The sequence below is a fragment of the Plecotus auritus genome, assembly GCF_963455305.1.
Source record: "Plecotus auritus genome assembly, chromosome: 5".
Lineage (NCBI taxonomy): Eukaryota > Metazoa > Chordata > Mammalia > Chiroptera > Vespertilionidae > Plecotus > Plecotus auritus.
In genome coordinates this window covers 85,982,113-86,001,504 of record NC_137776.1, presented here as the reverse complement: position 1 = coordinate 86,001,504, position 19,392 = coordinate 85,982,113, and the positions used below count along the sequence as shown (strand labels likewise).

General features: G+C 38.9%; 1 protein-coding gene across 4 annotated transcripts in view; it reads right to left on the bottom strand.

Moving 5' to 3' along the window:
• The window catches only part of DPP10 (dipeptidyl peptidase like 10), a 728,831-nt gene that overhangs the window by 523,821 nt on the left and 185,618 nt on the right, over positions 1–19,392 (bottom strand). For all 4 annotated transcript variants that reach the window (XM_080667876.1, XM_080667877.1, XM_080667878.1 and 1 more), the window contains exon 3: positions 1,150–1,245. In XM_080667876.1, coding sequence (XP_080524002.1) covers positions 1,150–1,245 — 96 coding nt within the window. The remainder of the gene's footprint in view (positions 1–1,149; positions 1,246–19,392) is intronic.

Below are 19,392 nucleotides of genomic sequence, written 5' to 3'. Positions count from 1 at the left end.
TAATACCATCACCATGACACACACTCATCTTCCAACTGATTTCAATTGAAACTTAGTTTCTTGAAAAATAACACAGAACTTCAATGAAATGCATTCATCTATTCAAAGACACATCTTGAGTGCCAGGTGATCTCCAGGAACTTATCAATGCTAACTAAACAGTATGATTTGGCCTCTGCCCACATGAATTAACTTCCCTTCATTTTATAGTTCCCATAAATTACCATTTAATTTTCAGGTATACAAGCGCTTAATTAGGATATTAGAAAAGAAAGGACTATAAGTGAAATAATCATTATTAGATAAAGGGCAAAGCTTATTTTACTTATCATAAAATAATCTACTCTATGCCTTGAAAACAAGCAAAGATATGTCTAAATAAAATGAAGGGCAAAGATGAACTGTGATCTGACTACAGAGATTAGTATGGTCAAGCAAATTGGAATATTCAAGGAATGAAAACCTGAATTTTTATTCGCCAACACATTTCTTCTGACTGGATAACCCATCCACTTTCCCCATTACCTTCCATAAAGAGAAACCATGGAACCACTCAGTGATTTTACTTTTGGTTGTTTCTTTTAAAATCTTAATGCTTTTTAAAACTCTTTGAAAATAATAAAATCTGAAATTACTAAGGAAAACTGAGGTGGTTTCTTTGCCAGGGCAGAAAAAGATAAAGTGCAATATATTTCCAAGTGATTTCTCAGTCATTTCAAGTTTGGAAAGAGTCTCCCTAGTTTGCAGCACTTAGGATTAAAAAGAAGAGCCACCAAGAAGGAAAATAAACTAATTTGTTGGCCACATTTGAAGCATATACATATGAAGTCTCTCAAAATACATACTTTACACCAAGAAGAATAATCTAAAGAAATGCTAGAGACGTAACACGTTTAAAGTCACATGGCTAATAATGACCATGAGGGAACCACAGATACCAAACAATTGATCTAATGTGTGGAGGATATTTCTATTGATGACCTATCTTAGGAATTGGTTTCCTCACATGAGCCAAGATATTGATTAAATAGTATATGCAATCTTCAAAGAATGATGTCGATTTGAATACTAACTTCAAATAGCATTATTTGCTTAGACTGTAATTATATAAAACTCAGTAAACATCACACATAAAAGGCACACACATACCATTGATCCATCGGGCTTCTGCATCATGCAGCACGAAGTCCTCCCTGAAGAGATCTTCCAAGGACAATCTGGTTTCTGATGAATTTGTAAGTTCATCTAAAATGAAGTAAATCTCTGATTAGGCATTTATTGCATGTTAATTTTTAAAATGAATAAATCATAAAAGTTGAAATACTTTGCTTCAAAAATATCCTATATAATAAAAGGCTAATATGCAAATGACCAAATGGTGGAATGACCAGTCACTATGATGCACTCACTGACCACCAGGGGGCAGACACTCAAAGCAGGAGCTGCCCCCTAGTGGTAAGTGTGCTCCCACAGCGGGAGCGCTGCTCAGCCAGAAGCCGGGCTCACGGCTGGCGAGCACAGCGGCAGTGGTGGGAGCCTTTCCTGCCTCCGTGGCAATGCTAAGGATATACGACTGATGGCTTAGTGGGCCTAAGCCATCAGTCAGACACCCCCCGGGCTCCTGGACTGTGAAAGGGCACAGGCCAGGCTGGGGGACCCCCCCACATGCATGAATTTCGTGCACCAGGCCTCTAGTGTTAAATAGATGACAATATAAAGTAATCAGTTATACATGGGTTTTGGCATTTGAAGCTTGTCTGTTTCATAATATTTTTCAACATATTAAATTTTTTTACCATTAAAATTGTCTTGATCTAGTACAAATTTAATAGATCAATCTCTTGTTATGTATTGATATATACGTGGTATGAAAAGAAAGCACTTAAAATTCCCATTGTGTATTGTGCTTCTAAGGGCATATTTTTCACTGTTCATAATCTAGCCAATTACTGTCCAAAATCACATTAACATATTCTCTTTAATCATAAATTTACAGTATTATAAATACCAAATATAAGAGAGTTGAGGACACTGAATACATATATAGTAAGAAAATGTCTAATCTAAGAAGAAAGTTCATCAAATTAACAGAATAATAACAAGTTCCACCAAATAAATACCAGCCAACAAATAATAAGTCAATCTAAGAGTTAAATAGAAACATTCAAATAATGCAATGCCAGAGTATTAACAAAAAGCAAAATTTACATTAGTCCCTGACATATAAACTAGGTGCACTCCCTTTTTAAATTCCAAATTCTAGTACATGCAAGGACAATATAATTTAATTACCAAAATTAGGCATAGCAAACTCACTTTTAGATAGTAAGAAGCTATGTACAAGTAAGCAATATTTCATTTTCTTTGACAAATAATAGCATTGTTTATTTACTGTACGAAAGCATATTTGTGCCCTTTCATTTCTGACCTTCACTCTGGTTGAAAATGAAATGTCAAAGGTACATACAAACCTCATTAGATATTGTTTTTAGAAGGTTCAGAACTTATTACAGCAAGCGCTTTGTTTCTTCCAGCTGAAAAACTGGGCCAAAGAATCAATAACTTCAAATGCAATTTCCTTTAACATGAATCAACCATGTATTTAACCATCCAAAATAAAAATAAAAAGTCGCTAAGGAGCAAATAAAGAAATATTACTAGTGGTAATAGTGTGAATTGTTTGATTCCAAGCCTAGTAAAAGACCTTGTGATTATATATAGATTTGCAAAACATAATGCTCCATTTGACAGTCTGACACACCAAAATTTGAACTTTCTTTATTCATTGAACAAATACTGGAACCATTAATTTTCAAGCTATTGAGTGAAGTATTGTAAGGTGCTAGAGACATATCTATGAATTGCTCTTAGGGTTTCACACTGGCAAAGCATGAAAGAATATGATGCATGTAACCATAAGGCTACAGAGTGCTAGATGAGCAGAGAAAGGAAGGGAAAATATTGCAAAAGCAACTTAAAAAGGCCTTACCAGTAGATAAAAATAAAATGACTAACTTTCATCCATTGCTATTGGGAAGAAAAAATAGTAGAAACACTTTGGAAGATAGTTGGGTAGTTTCTTACAGAATTAGATGTATAAGCCATCAAGTGAACTCAGTATTTACTCAAATGAGTTGAAAACTTATGGTCACACAAAAACCTGCAGATGGATATTTAGATCAGCTTTATTCATGATTGCCAATATGTGGAAGCAAACAAGATTTTCTTCAATAGGTGAATGTGTTAACTGTGGTAGATCTAGACAATACACTGTTCTGCATTAATAAAAATAAATGAGCTATCAACCAGCAAAAGACATGGAGCAAGCTTAAGTGTACATTAGTAAATGAAAGAAACCAATTTAAAAAGGCTATATGACTCCAACTTCATCACATTCTAAAAGGGCAAGGTATGAAGAAACTAATAATATTAGTGATTATAATAGTAATAATACATGTTATGATATATTTGTCCAAACCTACAGAAAATACAACAGCAAGAGTGAACCCTAATGTAAGGTATAGACCTTGGCAGGTAATGATGTGTCAATGCAGAGTTATCAATCGTAACAAATATATAACTCTAGTGTGGGATGTACACAATGGGGGAGGTCTTGCATTGTATGAGGGCAAGGGGTAAGTGGAAAAATCTCTGTACCTTCAGCTCCATTTTTCTGTGAACCTAACCTCTTTTAGAAAATAAAGTCTATGATTTTTTTCTTTAAAGTTAAATGACCTGGACTTCACAGAAAAGAAAGGAGAAGCAGCATGTTAGATAAAATCATGAGTAATTTTTTTTTTTTTTTTTTTTTACAAACCAAAGAAGCCTTAATTCTAGAATTCACTTTCTGTCATAGGAGTTTGGGATTTTAGTCAAATTAGCTAATTTCATTAGGGTTCAGAAATATACTTATTCTATAAGAACAAATAATTCAAAATTTAAAAATTTCCAAGATTATATATAATGTACCATCAATTCACCTTCTTTCTTTAAAAAATATATTTATTGTTGAAAGGATTACAAATATTCCCCTTTTCCCCACTGACCACCTCTACCCTGCTCCCAGGCCTTCAATGAACTATTATATGTGTCCATGGGTAATGCATATATGCATATAAGTTCTTTGGTTAAACTCTCCCCACCCCCTCTGAGATTCATCAGTCTGTCCCATGTATTCATACCCAAGATCTATTTTGTTCATCAGTTTACTTTTTTTTCATTAGATTCCACATTTAAGTGGGATCATGTGATACTTGTTTTTCTCTGACTCTTATTTCACTTACCATAATACTCTTCAGGTCTCTCCATGCTGTCTCAAATGGTAAGAGAGCCTTCTTTCTTATAGCTGCATAGTATTCAATTATGTAAATGTACCATTGTTTTTTTATGGCCAAGAGAAATATGAAAAACTGGTCAAGGTCATAATCATCAGAGAGATGCAAATTAAAATGACAATGAAGTATCACCTCACATCTATCAGAAAGGCTACCATCAACAAATGACAAGTGCTGGTGAGGATGTGGAGAAAAGGGAATTCTAGTGCACTGCTGTTGGGAATGCAGACTGGTGCAACATAGTATAAGGAAACTCCATACTATGGAAAACAGTATGGAGTCTCCTCAAAAAAATAAAAATGGATTTGACCCAGTGATCCCACTTCTGGAATATATCCTAAGAAACACAAAACATCAATCAGAAGGAATATAAGCACCCCTATCTTCATAGTAGCACAATTTATAATAGCTAAGTTCTGGAAACAGCTCAAGTGCCCATTAGTAGATGAGTAGACAACCCCTTCAATTCTTAGAGAATTATATTTTACCATCTCTATTTGAAATATATTTACTTATATACATAAATGTGAAAGTCTAACTTTATATCAGTGGGAGATATTATTTTAAAACATTCTATTACATAAATGATCCTAATCTACTAAACTGAAAAGTTAACTTTATATATTATAAATAAATATCTGTTACATACATACATCTATTTCTCTTTCAATTTTTGTTTTGAGATAAATTCCACGTATTTTTTGTTTACTGTATATTTTAGGCAGATATAAATACACACACACACACACACACACACACACACACACTAGAGGCCCAGTGCATGAAATTTGTGCATGGGTAGGGTCCCTAGACCTGGCTGGTGATCAGGGCCGATCTGTGGGGCAACCAACGGGGAGAACGGGGGCCCCCACTGGCACCTGCCTTGGCTTGCCTGGCACTGCCCACTGGCTGGCCTGCCCCCAGCAGCTGCTGCCCATCAGGGCCTGTGGTCTGGGGGCAGTTTCTGCATTGAGAGTCTGCCCCCAGGTGGTCAGGGCGCATCATAGTGACCAATAGTTCTGCCAGTCATTCCACCATTCAGTCAATTTGCATATTAGTCTTTTATTATAAAGGATACATTATGTATATATATATATATATATATATATATATATATATATATACACACACACACATATATGTATACATATATATAAAGATATATATGTATACATATACATATCTTTATATATATGTATACATATATACACACACACACATATATAATATATATAAACATTGTAAGGTAAATGCACCACAGCAAACAATATTATCCTATATAATAAAAGCCTAATATGCTAAGTGTCCTATTGTTCAGTTGTCCATTCAACCAATCAAAGTGTAATATGCTAATGATATGCTAAGGCCGCTCAACCCCTCACTATGACATGCACTGACCACCAGAGGGCAGACAGTTTACCAGGCGACCAGTTGCTATGGCATGCACTGACCACCAGGAGGCAGACGCACCAACTGGTAGGTTAGCTGGCTGCTGTGGTCTGGCCGGACATGCCCTGGAGCCCTCCTGCAGGTCCTCCCTGGCTGGTCAACCTTCTGCATCCCTCCCCAGCCCCAATCATGCACCGGTGGGGTCCCTTGGCCTGGCCTGCACCCTTTCCAAATCCAAGACCCCTTGGGTGATGTCGGAGAGCAGGTTTCAGCCCAATCCCACAGGCCAAGTCAAGAAATCCCACTGGTGCACGAATTTGTGCACCGGGCCTCTAGTTTTCAAATTATATTTCAGTAATTCTCAAACATTCAAACTTTTATTTGAGCTTTGAAATGATATTTCAAATCAGAAAATTAATAATTTTATAAAATAGCACAATATATACACAGTAGATTAAAAAACTGAAGACATTTTATAATATTAAAATTTCACATTTAGAACTATTTATTCCACTCATTTTATGAACATTAAAAATATTTAATTTTCAATATTTCATGTAGATCCTTTACTTTATCCTATTAGATACAGTCTTATTGAAACATGGGGATTGGGGTGCATATTTTTCTTCTCATAGGTTCTTGTCCTCATGAAGTTTGAAGGATAAACTCATGAACAAAAAGCCTTCTTTAATAAAAAAAAATTTAAAAAAAGTAGAAGTTTATTGAAAGCAGCTAAAATTCCATCTGTGTAGGGGTGTTCCCAAAGTGGAACCCATGGCGGGGGGGGGGGGGGGGTCTTCCCAATGGGAAAAGCCTGCTCACTATGTCTCTAATGGAAAAAAAATAAAAAAATCCTGCCTCGTGTCCCTTTGTCTCCAGTTTATATATGCTGCAGTTCCTTGTTTGAATCTGACCTTTTTTAAATTGGTTCCTTTCCTTAATTTGCACCCCACCCTGTTTTCCTCATTGGTCAATCTGCTACATACTCTTAGTTTCAAAGCTCAAAGCCCACGTGGTGCCCCCTATCTCTCTCTCCCTTATCTTGCTGGTTGGAGTTGCCTTTGATTCCCCAGCTGCTCAGGCCAGAGATACCCCTGTCTGTCCTTGTTTTGTAGCTGTTTTAATTTCTCAGGTCAGAAATGTTTCCATCTGCCTGGACCCTCTCTTCCCATGGCATTTCTCTATCCTCTGTATAAGATGAGCATTTTGGCATCTTCAAGTCTCCATCTATGTATTCCTCTCCCATGGACCCTCCTTATCTCTAAGACTCCCTATATATGTCTATTTTGTCCCTAAAACTCATTTCATTAGGTATATATGTATTTTTCATTCAGATTCTAAATGATATGCACTTAACTACTAAATTATTCACCATGTAAGATTTTCTTTAAAATTCCAATGATAATTAATTAAATATTTTATTTTTCTACATATCCAATTATATCATCTAAAATGTTTTTTAGATATAAGGATCAACCAAGGAATCCAAGATAGCAGTCAACAGGACGGCAATGAGGGAGAGAGTGTGAGTGAGTGAGGGAGCAAAAGGAGATTGTGTGGGTGTGTGGGGCATGTGTGTATGTGTGAGTGAGAGAAAGTTATATTCCACAGGACTGCTGGGGGTTGGAAGACCAGGCTCCCTTAGTCAGGTAGCCTCTACTACCACAGCAATCTCTACCAGGGCAGACAGCTCTGCCACAGAGGCCGTGCCATCTTGAAGGGGAGAGCAACTGTTACTGGGAGTCAAGCCTCACCTCCACCCAAGGAGACCTAAGACACCACCCAGGACCCTACAGCCACACCAGCCCGGGACCTGCTGCCTCAACTGCAAACCCATGAACACCAAGACTCCAGCCTCCCCGGCCACGGGTGCCTAAAAAGTTTGTCCAGAGGGAGACAAAATGGTGGCCGAATAAGCAAATGTGTCCTGTGCCTTCTCACAGAGCAGGTAGAAGAAACAGCTAATCAAATAACATCCACCCAGAATTGCCAAATTAAACACAGCTGGTAAGACAATCTGTGGTCAGGAAGGGCAGAGGTCACCTGGAGAAAGGTAGGATCGGGGATCTGGGCTGCAAAGAGAGATGCGAGTAGACGGGACTAGAGTGTCAGAGAGATGGCACTACACAGTGGGGACACGTGTAGCGCTCAACTGTGGAAGGGGGTCCACAGGGCTGCTGGAAGCTGGGGACTCTATATCTAAGCCCACAGCCGTGGGAGGCTGCACCCAGAAAGGCAGCCTGAAGTTCTGCACCAGCCGCGTAGTGCTGGGGGGAGACAGACATGCAATAGCAAGATTGCTCCGTCTTTATATTTTCCTTGCTTTTACTCACTAAACCTAGTACACTGGATCTTTCTCTTACAAACACTCACTGAGGCTGTGATGCAGGGGAAGGTGGTCCTGTGGAAGCTGAGGAGAAAACTAGGGAGAGGCGACCAGAAAGCAAGCTCTGGGACAGTCTGTCCCTCCAACCCTGAATAGCCATTTTTCACCTGAAGACCAGGCCTCTCCTAGCAGCACAGCGCCACCCAGCCTTGAGCTCAGGAGTGAAACAAGGATTCTGAATACCCACAGAGAGACCTCAGGGACTGGGTTAAGGGGCTATTTGGTCCCAGAAACTAATACAGAAACACCTTCACCTAGAGCCCGTGTCAGAAATAGACGCTTGTGTAAATACGACTGAAAGCAGGCATAAAAACAAAGTGGGCCAAGTGAGCCCACCTGCTTGGCCAAGGTTGTGGCGTATGACATAGAAGAGTGGTGGATCACTGGGAACTTCAACACAGTGGTGACTATCTAACAGGAAACAGAGACATGAAAGAGAGAACAGTAGAGAGGGGTATTAAATAGCCCCCATGGGACATTAAAACTCAGCTAAAGTGAACAACACTACACTACTTCACTTTTTTATTTTTTATCTTTTACTAAAGAATTTTTTTCTTTTTCTTTGTTATTTTTTAATTTTTGTTAATTATTATTATTTTTAACCTTTTATTGTTTTGAGGATTAGTGTTCTAAATTCTATTTTTATTTTTTAACATTATTTTACTTTATCTTATTTTTTCCTATTTGCCAACCTTTTCTTCTTATTTTCTCCTTTTTCATACTGTTTCCTTCTCCTTTTCCTGCTTTAGTTTTTCTCTCTCCTTTCTTTTTACTCCTTGTTAAAACATGATCTTCTTTATCTGCTTTATTGACGCATTACTATTATAGTAGTCTCTGTTGGCTTATTCATATATCTAATTTCCTCTCCCCTGCTCCAAGTCCATGCACCCTTCTCTTTTCTCTTTCTTTGTTAGCCAATTTTTTTTCTTGTTGTTGTTTTTCTTGTTTGTTTTGTTTTTATCATATGCTTTTGCTTTTCCTTCCATCACTTGTTCTCTTCTTCTACTAATAGTTTATTTAGTTTCATTCACCAAACTCAGGCCTATCTACTGTCTACTCTATTCTCCTTTTCCAGAAATAGATGAATATATAGATAGATTAAAGAAAGCAGACAATTTATATATATTTATATATATATATATATATATATATATATATATATGTAGATATTTACTTATTTTTATTTATTTATTTATGTTAATTATTATTATTATTATTTTAATTATTTTTTATTGAATATTTTGTTTTGTTTTTAATTTTCTTCTTATACATTCATGCTCTTTCTACCTCCTCTATACTGAATCAAGGCCATTCCCTCGTTCATTCAATTCCTTTAATTTACCTTCTGGAAATAAGCTCAGACTCTTCAGATTAATTTCCCCTCCTTATTTTTCTGAGTGTTTGTTGTTTGCATTTTTTGGTTTATTTGTTGGTTTTGTGGATTTTCTCCCCATATAAGGATATTTTTCTCCTTTTTGTTCTCTCACCTTTTTTCCTTTTCTCAATATCATTTTTGTGCTCTTTTATCTCCCCTAATTCTCTTTTCTCTGGTAGTCACCTTTATTTGAGGTTATCGATGCTGTGAATAAATTTGTGTTTTGTTCCCTCTATGTCATGTCTTGTCAAGTTGAATTTTGTGCCTTTTGGTCAATGTGGTATAGATTGAACTATATAACCAGTCACACTGAGAGGAGCAAAAATGTGGAGACAAAGAAACAGCCCCATACTAAAGAAAAGGAGAAATCACCATAAAAGGAAGTAAATGAAATGGAGGCAAGCAATTTGTCAGAGAAAGAATTCAGAGCAATGGTCATAAGGACCTGAAAGAATGGAAGACAAATTCAACATGTGTAAGAATCAAGAGGAAATGAAGAGGCACCAAGGAGAAATGAAGAATAACATACCTGCAATAAAGAACATAATAGAAAGCATCAACAGTAGACTAGAAGAAGCTGAGGTAGAGATAAGGTAGGAAAAAACATCCAAGCAGAGCAGCAACAAAACAAAACACACACACACACACACACACACACACACACAAATTAAAAAGCAGGAAGAGAGCCTAAGGGAGCTTTGGGACAACACTAAATGAAACAACAGCTGCATAATAGGTGTGCCTGCAGGAGAGGAAACTGAGCAAGAAATAGAAAACCTGTTTGAAGAAATAATGACAAAAAACTTCTCTGATGTTGGGAAGAAAAAAATGCACACAAGTCCAAGAAGCTCACAGAGTCCCAAACAAAATGAACCCAAAAGGACCGACACATCATAATTAAATTGACAAACAACATCGACAAAGTAAGAATCTTAAACATTGCCAAAGAGAGACAGAAAGTTGCCTATAAGGGATCTCCCATTAGATTATCACTGATTTCTCAACAGAAATACATCAGGCCAGAAGGGAATGGAATGAAATATACGAAGTCATGCAAAGCAAGAAACTGAATCCAAGAATACTGTACCCAGCAAAGCTATCCATCAAAATTGAAGGTGAAATGAGGAGCTTCACAGACCAAAAAGGGCTAAGGGAGTTTATTACAACCAAACCAACAATGCAAGAAATGCTAAAGGGACTGTTGTAAAAAGAATAAATAGGAAAGAAAGAAGGAACACAAACATAAAGAGTAAAATGGCAACAAACAAGTATCTATCAATAATATCCTTAAACGTAAATGGAATAAATGCTCCAATCAAAAAACAAAGGGTAGCTGAATGGATAAGAAAACATGACACATCCAGCTTCTGTCTACAAGAGACCCACCTCAGAACAAAGGACTCACATAGACTGATAGTGAAGGGATGGAAAAAAATTTTTCAGGCGAATGGAAATGAAAAAAAAAAAAAAAAAAAAAAAAAAGCTGGAGTAGCAATACTTATATCTGACAAATTAGACCTCAAAGTGAAGGCCATAACAAGAAATAAGAAAGGCCACTTCATAATACTAAAGGAAGAAATTCAATAAAAGGCTATAACTCTGATAAACATATATGCACCCAATACAGGAGAACCCAAATACATAAAAAAATCTGGAAATATCAAGGGAAAGATTGGCAGCAATACAGTCATAGTAGGGGACTTTAATACCCCATTGACACTTCTGGATAAATCCTCTAAACAAAAAATCAGCAAAGAAACACCAATTCTAAATGACTCACTAGATCAGATGGAATTAATTGACATATTCAGAACATTTCACCCCAAAGCTACAGAATATACATTCTTCTCAAGTGCACACTGGACATTTTCAAAGATAGGCCACATATTGGGACACAGGCAAAGTCTCTTCAAATTCAAGAAGATAGACATCATATCAGCATCTTCTCAGATCACAATGGCATAAAATTAGAAACCAAGTACAATAAAAAAACAATGAAAAAAATCAAACATTTGGAGGCTAAATAGCAAGCTATTAAACAATGATTGGTTTACCAAAGAGATCAAAGAATATATAAAAAGCATCTTGGAGACTAATGACAATGAAAACATAACAATCCAAAATCTATGGGACACAGTGAAAGCAGTCCTGAGAGGGAAATTCATATTTCTATAGGCCTACCTCAAAAAAACAGGAAAAAATGGTAATAAATTATCTCACCCTACAACTTAAAGAATTAGAAAGAGAGCAAAAAGAAAAGCCCAGATTAAGCTGAAGGAAGAAAATAATAAAGATCAGAGCAAAAATAAATGATATAGAGACCAAAAAAAATCAATAAAACCAAGAGCTGGTTCATTGAAAGGATAAACACTATTGATGACTTCTACTCAGGCTCACCAAGAAGCAAAGAAAGAGGACCCAAATAAATAAAATCAGAAATGAAAGAGGTAAAGTAACAACTGACCCCACAGAAACACAAAGGATTGTTAAAAAATACTATGAACATCTCTATTTCAACAAAATGGACAACCTAGAAGAAATGGACATATGATTAAAAAAATACAAGCTTCCAAAACTCTATCAGAAAGAATAGAAAAACCTGAATAGGTGGATAACTACCAAAGATATTGAAGCAGTAATCAAAATCTTCCAGCTAACAAAAGCACTGGTCCGGACAACTTTACAGGGGAGTTCTATCAATTATTCAAATAAGAACTAAAACCTACTCTCTTCAGACTATTTCTAAAAAATTCAAGAGGAAGGCACACTTCCAAGCTCTTCCTCTGAAGCCAGCATTACCCTAATCCCAAAACCAGATAAAGACACCACAAAAAAAAAGAGAACTACAGGCCAATATCCTTAATGAACATAGATGCTAAAATCTTCAACAAAATTCTAGCAAATCAGATCCAGCATTACATTAGAAAGGTCATACACTAAGACCAAGTGGGATTTATTCCAGGGATGCAAGGCTGGAAAATTTCCGCAAATCAATAATCATGAAACACTACATAAACAAATTAAGAGGCAAAAATCACATAATCATATTGATGCAGAAAAAAAGATTTGAAAAAAATCCAACACCTTTTCTTGATAAAAACTCTCAGCAAAGTGGGAATAGAGGGATCATACCTCAACATAATAAAAGCCATATATGATAAACCCACAGCCAACATCATACTCAATGGGAAAAAACTAAAACCATTTCCCCTAAGAACAGGAACAAGACAGTATTGCCCACTTTCAGCACTCCTGTTTGATATAGTACTGGAAGTGCTAGCCATAGTGATCAGACAAGAAGAAGAAATAAAAGGCATCCAAATTGGAAAAGAAGAAGTAAAACTGTCATTATCCGCAGATGACATGATATTGTACATAGAAAACCCCAAAGACTTCATAAAAAAACTACTAGACTTAATAAATGAATGTGACAATGTAGCAGGATACAAAATTAACACCCCGAAATCTATGGCTTATTTATACACCAATAATGAACTCACAGAAAGGGAAACTAAAAAAAATAATCCCATTCATCACTGCACCAAAAAAATTAAGATACCTAGGAATAAACTTAACTAAGGAGGTCAAAGACCTGTATGCAGAAAACTACAGGGCATTGAAAAAGAGATAGAAAAACACATAAACAAATGGAAGAACATACCATGTTCATAGATTGGTAGCATCAACATCATTAAAATGTTCATACTACCCAAAGTAATTTATGGATTCAATGCAATCCACATTAAAATACGGATGGTATATTTATCAGACCTAGAACAAACTGTCCAAAAATTCAACTGGAATAAAAGAAGACTGAATAGACACAGCAATCATGAGAAAGAAGAACAAAGTTGGAGAGATCACAATACCAGATATCAAGCTATATTACCAAGCCACTGTTCTCAAAACTGCCTGGTACTGGCACAAGAACAGACATATACTAGTAGACCAATGGAACAGAACAGAGAACCCAGAAATTGACCCAAGCTATTATGCTCAATTAATATTTGACAAAAGAGGCAAGAGCATACAATGGAGTCAAGACAGTCTCTTCAATCAATGGTGCTGGGAAAATTGGTCAGATGCATGCAAAAAAATGAAACTAGATCACCAACTTACACTATACACAAAAACAAACTCAAAATGGTTAAAGGACTTAAATGTAAGACGGGAAACCATAAAAATCTTAGAATACTCCATAGGCAGCAAAATATCAGACATATGTTATAGCAATATCTTTACCAACACAGCTCCTAGAACAATGAAAACTAAGGAGAAAATAAACAAATGGGAATACATCAAAATAAAAAGCTTCTGCACAGAAAAGAAACCATCAACAAAACAACAAGAAAGCCCAATGCATGGGAGAACATATTTGCCAATGCTATCTCCAATAAGGGTTTAATCTCCAAAATTTACAGGGAACTCATACAAATTAACAAAAGGAAGATGAACAACCCAATCAAAAAATGGGCAAAGGACCTAAATAGACCCTTTTCGAAAGAGGACATACAGAAGGCCAATAAGATATATGAAAATATGCTCAGTCACTAATCATCCAAGAGATGCAAATGAAAACAACGAGGTACCATCTCACACCTGTCAGATTGGCTCTCATCAACAAATCAACAAATGACAAGTGCTGGAGAGGATACGGAGAAAAAGGAACCTTCGTGCACTGCTGGTGGGAATGCAGACTGGTGCAGCCACTGGAAAACAGTATGGAGTTTCCTCAAAAAGTTAAAAATGGAACTCCCATTTGACCTAGTAATCCCACTTCTAGGACTATATCCCAAGAAACCAGAAACACCAATCAGAAATATGCACCCCTATGTTCATAGCAGCACAATTTACCATAGCTAAGATTTGGAAACAGCCTAAGTGCCCATCAGCAGATAAGTGGATTAGAAAACGGTGGTACATCTACACAGTGGAATACTAAGCTTCTATAAAAAGAAGAAACTTTTACCATTTGCAACAGCATAGATGGAACTGAAGAGCATTATGCTAAGTGAAATAAGTCATTCAGATAAAAATAAATATCACATGATCTCACTCATATGTGGGATATAATGAACAACATAAACTGATGAACAAAAAAAGATCAGGACAAGGTAACACTGAACAGACTATGCAACCTCAGAGAGAAGGCAAATGAGGGGACGGGGGTTAGAGATCAACCAAAGGATTTGTATGCATGCATATTAGCATAATCAATGGGCCAAGACATTGGGGCCATGGGGGCTTGTCTGGAGGGGTGGGAGTGGCTGGGGGGATGTCAATCATGCAAAAAAGAGATATATGTAATACTTTAAACAATTAAAAACTAAATAAATAAAATGGTTTTTATTCTTTCTTTCCCAACGTTTAAACAACTTGTGTATGTATATAATAAAATATTATCTACATAATGAATAAATTATTCAGGTAATTGCAAACTCACATACAGTTGTGAGAGAGATACTGTATACCCTTCATCCAGTTTCCCTCAATCACAGATAATCTCTTGAATAATCATGTCATACAAACTACTGATGTTGATAATCAACTTCATTCAGATTTCACCTATTTTACATATATTTATTTGTATACATATAGCATGTATGTGTGTGTATAGCTCCATGCACTTGTAACCCATGTGACCAAAACCAGTGAGGATACAGAAAAGTCCCACCACCAGATCGCCGGTGCTGCCTTTTTACTAACTACCACAGCCTCCCTCTGCAGTCCTCCGCAACCACTCGTCTATTTCATCTCATCATTTTGTAAATTTCAGCACAGTATGTAAATCAAATCATACAATATTTAAGCTTTTGAAATTGGTATTTCTCAAACAGTATAATCCACTTTGAGGACCATCCTAGCTATTGAGTGTACAGATACTCTGTTCCTTTATTACTGATTGGTATTAATTAAGCACAGTTTGTTGATCCATGCACTGTTGAAGGACTTCTGGATTATCACTTGCAGTTTGGGGTTAGCCTATCTAATAAAAGAGTAATATGCAATTTAACCATCACTCCGCTACACCCACAAGCCACACCCACCAGCCAATCAGGAGTGAATATGCAAATAAACCCAACCAAGATGGCTACGGCCACAGAGAGCAGGAGGGAGGCTTGGGTTTCCCCGGCAATGGAGGAAGCCAAGCTTTCCACACACCCTGGCAGGCCCAGGCCTCCACTTAAGGCTACAAAGTTTCAATGATAGAAGATACATAAATCCAAACACAAATGGCGGCAGCCATGGAGCTGGAGAGAGCAGGAGGCTAGGGTTGCCCGCGGGGATGGAGGAAGCCAAGCTTCTCCAGCCCTGGCCGGCCCAGGCCTCTGCTAAGGCTACAAAGTTTCAATTATACAAGATACATAAATCCTAACAGAAATGGTTGTCGCCACGGAGAGAGCAGAAGGCTTGGCTCCGCTCCAGGCTACAAAGTTTCAATTGTAGAAGATATATAAACCCCAGATCCCAGGGCCTCCGATTGGGTCGCCAGGGGCATGGCCAGCCTGCAAAGCATCACAGGCCCCTCGCCCAGGCCACCCCACGCCCCAAGGGAACCCCCACCTTGATCTGGGACACCCTTCAGGCAAACCAGCTGGCCTCCACCCGTGCACCAGGGCTCTATCCTATCTAATAACAGAGTAATATGCAGATTGACCATCACTCCAACACACAAGATGGCTGCCCCCATGTGGTCAAAGATCCTGCCCCCATGTGGACACAAGATGGCCACCACAAGATGGCCAGCAGGGGAGGGCAGTTGGGAAGGACCAGGCTTGCAAGGGAGGGCAGTTGTGCGCAATCAGGCCAGCAGGGGAGGGCAGTTGGGAGGTACCAGGCCTGCAAGGGAGGGCAGCTGGGGGCGATCAAGCCAGCAGGGGAGGGTCAGTTAGGGGTGATCAAACCGGCAGAGGAGGGAAGTTAGGGGCAACCAGGCCTTGCGGGGGAGGGCAGTTGGGGGCAATCAAGCCTGCAGGGGAGGGCAGTTAGGGATGACCAAGCCAGCAGAGGAGGGAAGTTGGGGGCAACCAGGCCTGCAGGGAAAGGCAGTTGGGAGGGACCCAGGCCTGCAGGGGAGAGCAGTTGGGGGGGACCAGGCCTGCAGGGGAGGGAAGTTAGGGGTGACCAGGACTGCAGGGGAAGGCAGTTAGGGATGACCAGGCCAGCAGGGGAGGGCAGTTGGGAGGTACCAGGCCTGCAAGGGAGGGCAGCTGGGGGCGATCAAGCCAGCAGGGGAGGGTCAGTTAGGGGTGATCAAACCGGCAGAGGAGGGAAGTTAGGGGCAACCAGGCCTGCAGGGGAGGGCAGTTGGGGGCAATCAAGCCTGCAGGGGAGGGCAGTTAGGGATGACCAAGCCAGCAGAGGAGGGAAGTTGGGGGCAACCAGGCCTGCAGGGAAAGGCAGTTGGGAGGGACCCAGGCCTGCAGGGGAGAGCAGTTGGGGGGGACCAGGCCTGCAGGGGAGGGAAGTTAGGGGTGACCAGGACTGCAGGGGAAGGCAGTTAGGGATGACCAGGCCTGCAGGGGAGGGCAGTTAGGGGCAAACAGGCTGGCAGGGGAGCACTTAGGCATCAATCAGGCTGGCAGGGGAGTGGTTAGGGGGTGATCAGGCTGGCAGGCAGAAGCAGTTAGGGGCAATCAGGAAGGCATGCAGGCGAGCAGTTGGAAGCCAGCAGTCCTGGATTGTGAGAGGGATGTCCGACTGCCCTCGAGGGGTCCCAGATTGGAGAGGGTGCAGGCTGGGCTGAGGGACTCCTCCCCGCCCTCCCCCCCCCCCCCCCCGCGTGGACAAATTTCGTGCACCAGCCTTCTAGTTATGAATAAACCTGCTATGAACATTTTGTATAGATTTTTGTGGGAACATAAATTTTCCTTTCTTTGGGATAAATGCCAAAGTATGCAATTGCTGGGCCACATGATAAGAAATGTTATGTGCTTTTCTAAAGTAGTTGTACCATTTTACATTCTCACCAGCAATGTATAAGTAACCCACTTTCTCTTCATTCTTGCCATATTTGGTGTGTGTGTATGCGTGTGTGTGTGTGTTTAAAGTTAGCTATTCTGGTACTTGTGTGATGATATTCCATTGTGGTTTTAATTTCCATCTCTCTAATAGTAAATGAACATAATTTAATGTGCTTATTTGTGATCTGTACATCATTCTCAGTGGAATGTCTGTTTGGGTCATTTGCCAATTTTTTAATTGAATTGTTTTCATGTGTGTGTATGTTTACCTTCTTAGCCTGCAGAGGTCTTTATATTCAAGACACAAAAAAATCTTTTATATATTTCAACTTAAAATGTCCTCAAAATCTCTACCTCATCTTTTAATCCTCTTAAAAAAGACTTTTACAGAGACAATTTTTTTTAAATATTGATGAGGTCCAGTTTATCAAATCTTCCTTGCATAAATCATGCTTTTGATGGCACAAGAAAAAGAAAGACTTCCACATAATTCTCTGTCCTGAAGATTTTCTCCTATATTTTTTCTAAAATGATCAAGTTTTATATTTTTACATACTAGAGGCCTGGTGCACAAAATTAATGCACGGGGGGAGGGGGGTGTCCCTCAGCCCAGCCTGCACCCTCTCCAATCTGGGACCCGTTGAGGGATGTCCCACCACCCATTTATGCCCGATCCCAGTGGGATAGGGTCTAAATGGGCGGTAGAATATCCCTCTCACAAATCAGTACTGCTGGCTCCCTACTGCCCTCCCCTGCAGTCCTGGCCCCCCAACTGCCCTTCCCTGCTGACCTGGTCTCCCCCAACTGCCCTCCCCTGCAGGCCTGGTCCCCCCCCCCCCAACTGCCCTCCCCTGCAAGTCTGAGTTCCCCCCAACTGCTCTCCCCTGCAGGCCTGGGTCCCCCCCAACTTCCCTCCCTTGCTGGTCTGGTCTTCCCCAACTGCCCTCCTCTGCCGGCCTGGTCACCCCCAACTGCCTTCCTCTGCTGGCCTGGTCACTCCTAACTTCCCACAACTGCCCTCCCCTGCTGGCCATCTTGTGGCAGCTATCTTGTGTCCACATGGGGGCAGCCATCTTTGACCACATGGGGGCGGCCATCTTGTGTCTTGGAGTGACGGTCAATTTGCATATTACTCTTTTATTAGATAGGATAAATCCCTGATCCATTTTGCATTACCTTTTGTATATAGTGTGAGGGTTAATCATAGGTCCATATTTTATCTTACTTTATTGCCTGCTGAATACCCAATTGCTCCAGCACCAATTGTTGAATAACATTTATTTCATTTTAGTGAATTATTCTATTAGATTAAATATTAAAAAAATGTTGAATAATAATAGCAACAGTCTTTTCTTCTTCTATTATGGCAGCATCTTTACTATTTCATTATTTAATAAGATTTTTTTTCACATTTTTAGAAAGAAATCATTATCATGCTTATGTAATTTGTTTTTATTCCTGTGTCACTTAGATTTTTTATTTGAAATTATTACTATCATGATACACTTTGAGCCTCTTTTATATAAACATATTTCCCCCTCTAATGTGTTGATATAAAAATTGTGTAAATGAAATTTCTAATTGTTAACCGCCCTCTATTTATATAACAAAATCCAACTGCTTATGGTGAATTATTATTATTATTATTATTATTATTATTATTATTTTATACTGCTAGATTAATATGCTAAATGGTTACTTAAATATTTTGATCTGTTTTGATGAATGAAATTATATGACCCAAGATTTTTCCACTTTGCATTTTATTGGTTAGTTAACATTTCAATATTTTTTTAAAAGTTATGTTTTTATTGATTTTAGAGACTAAGGGAGAGATATAAACATAGATGTGAAAACATACCCCCTACTGGGAATGGAGCCTGCAACCCGGGCATGTGCCCTGACTGGGAATCTAAACTATTGATACATGCTCAATCCACAGAG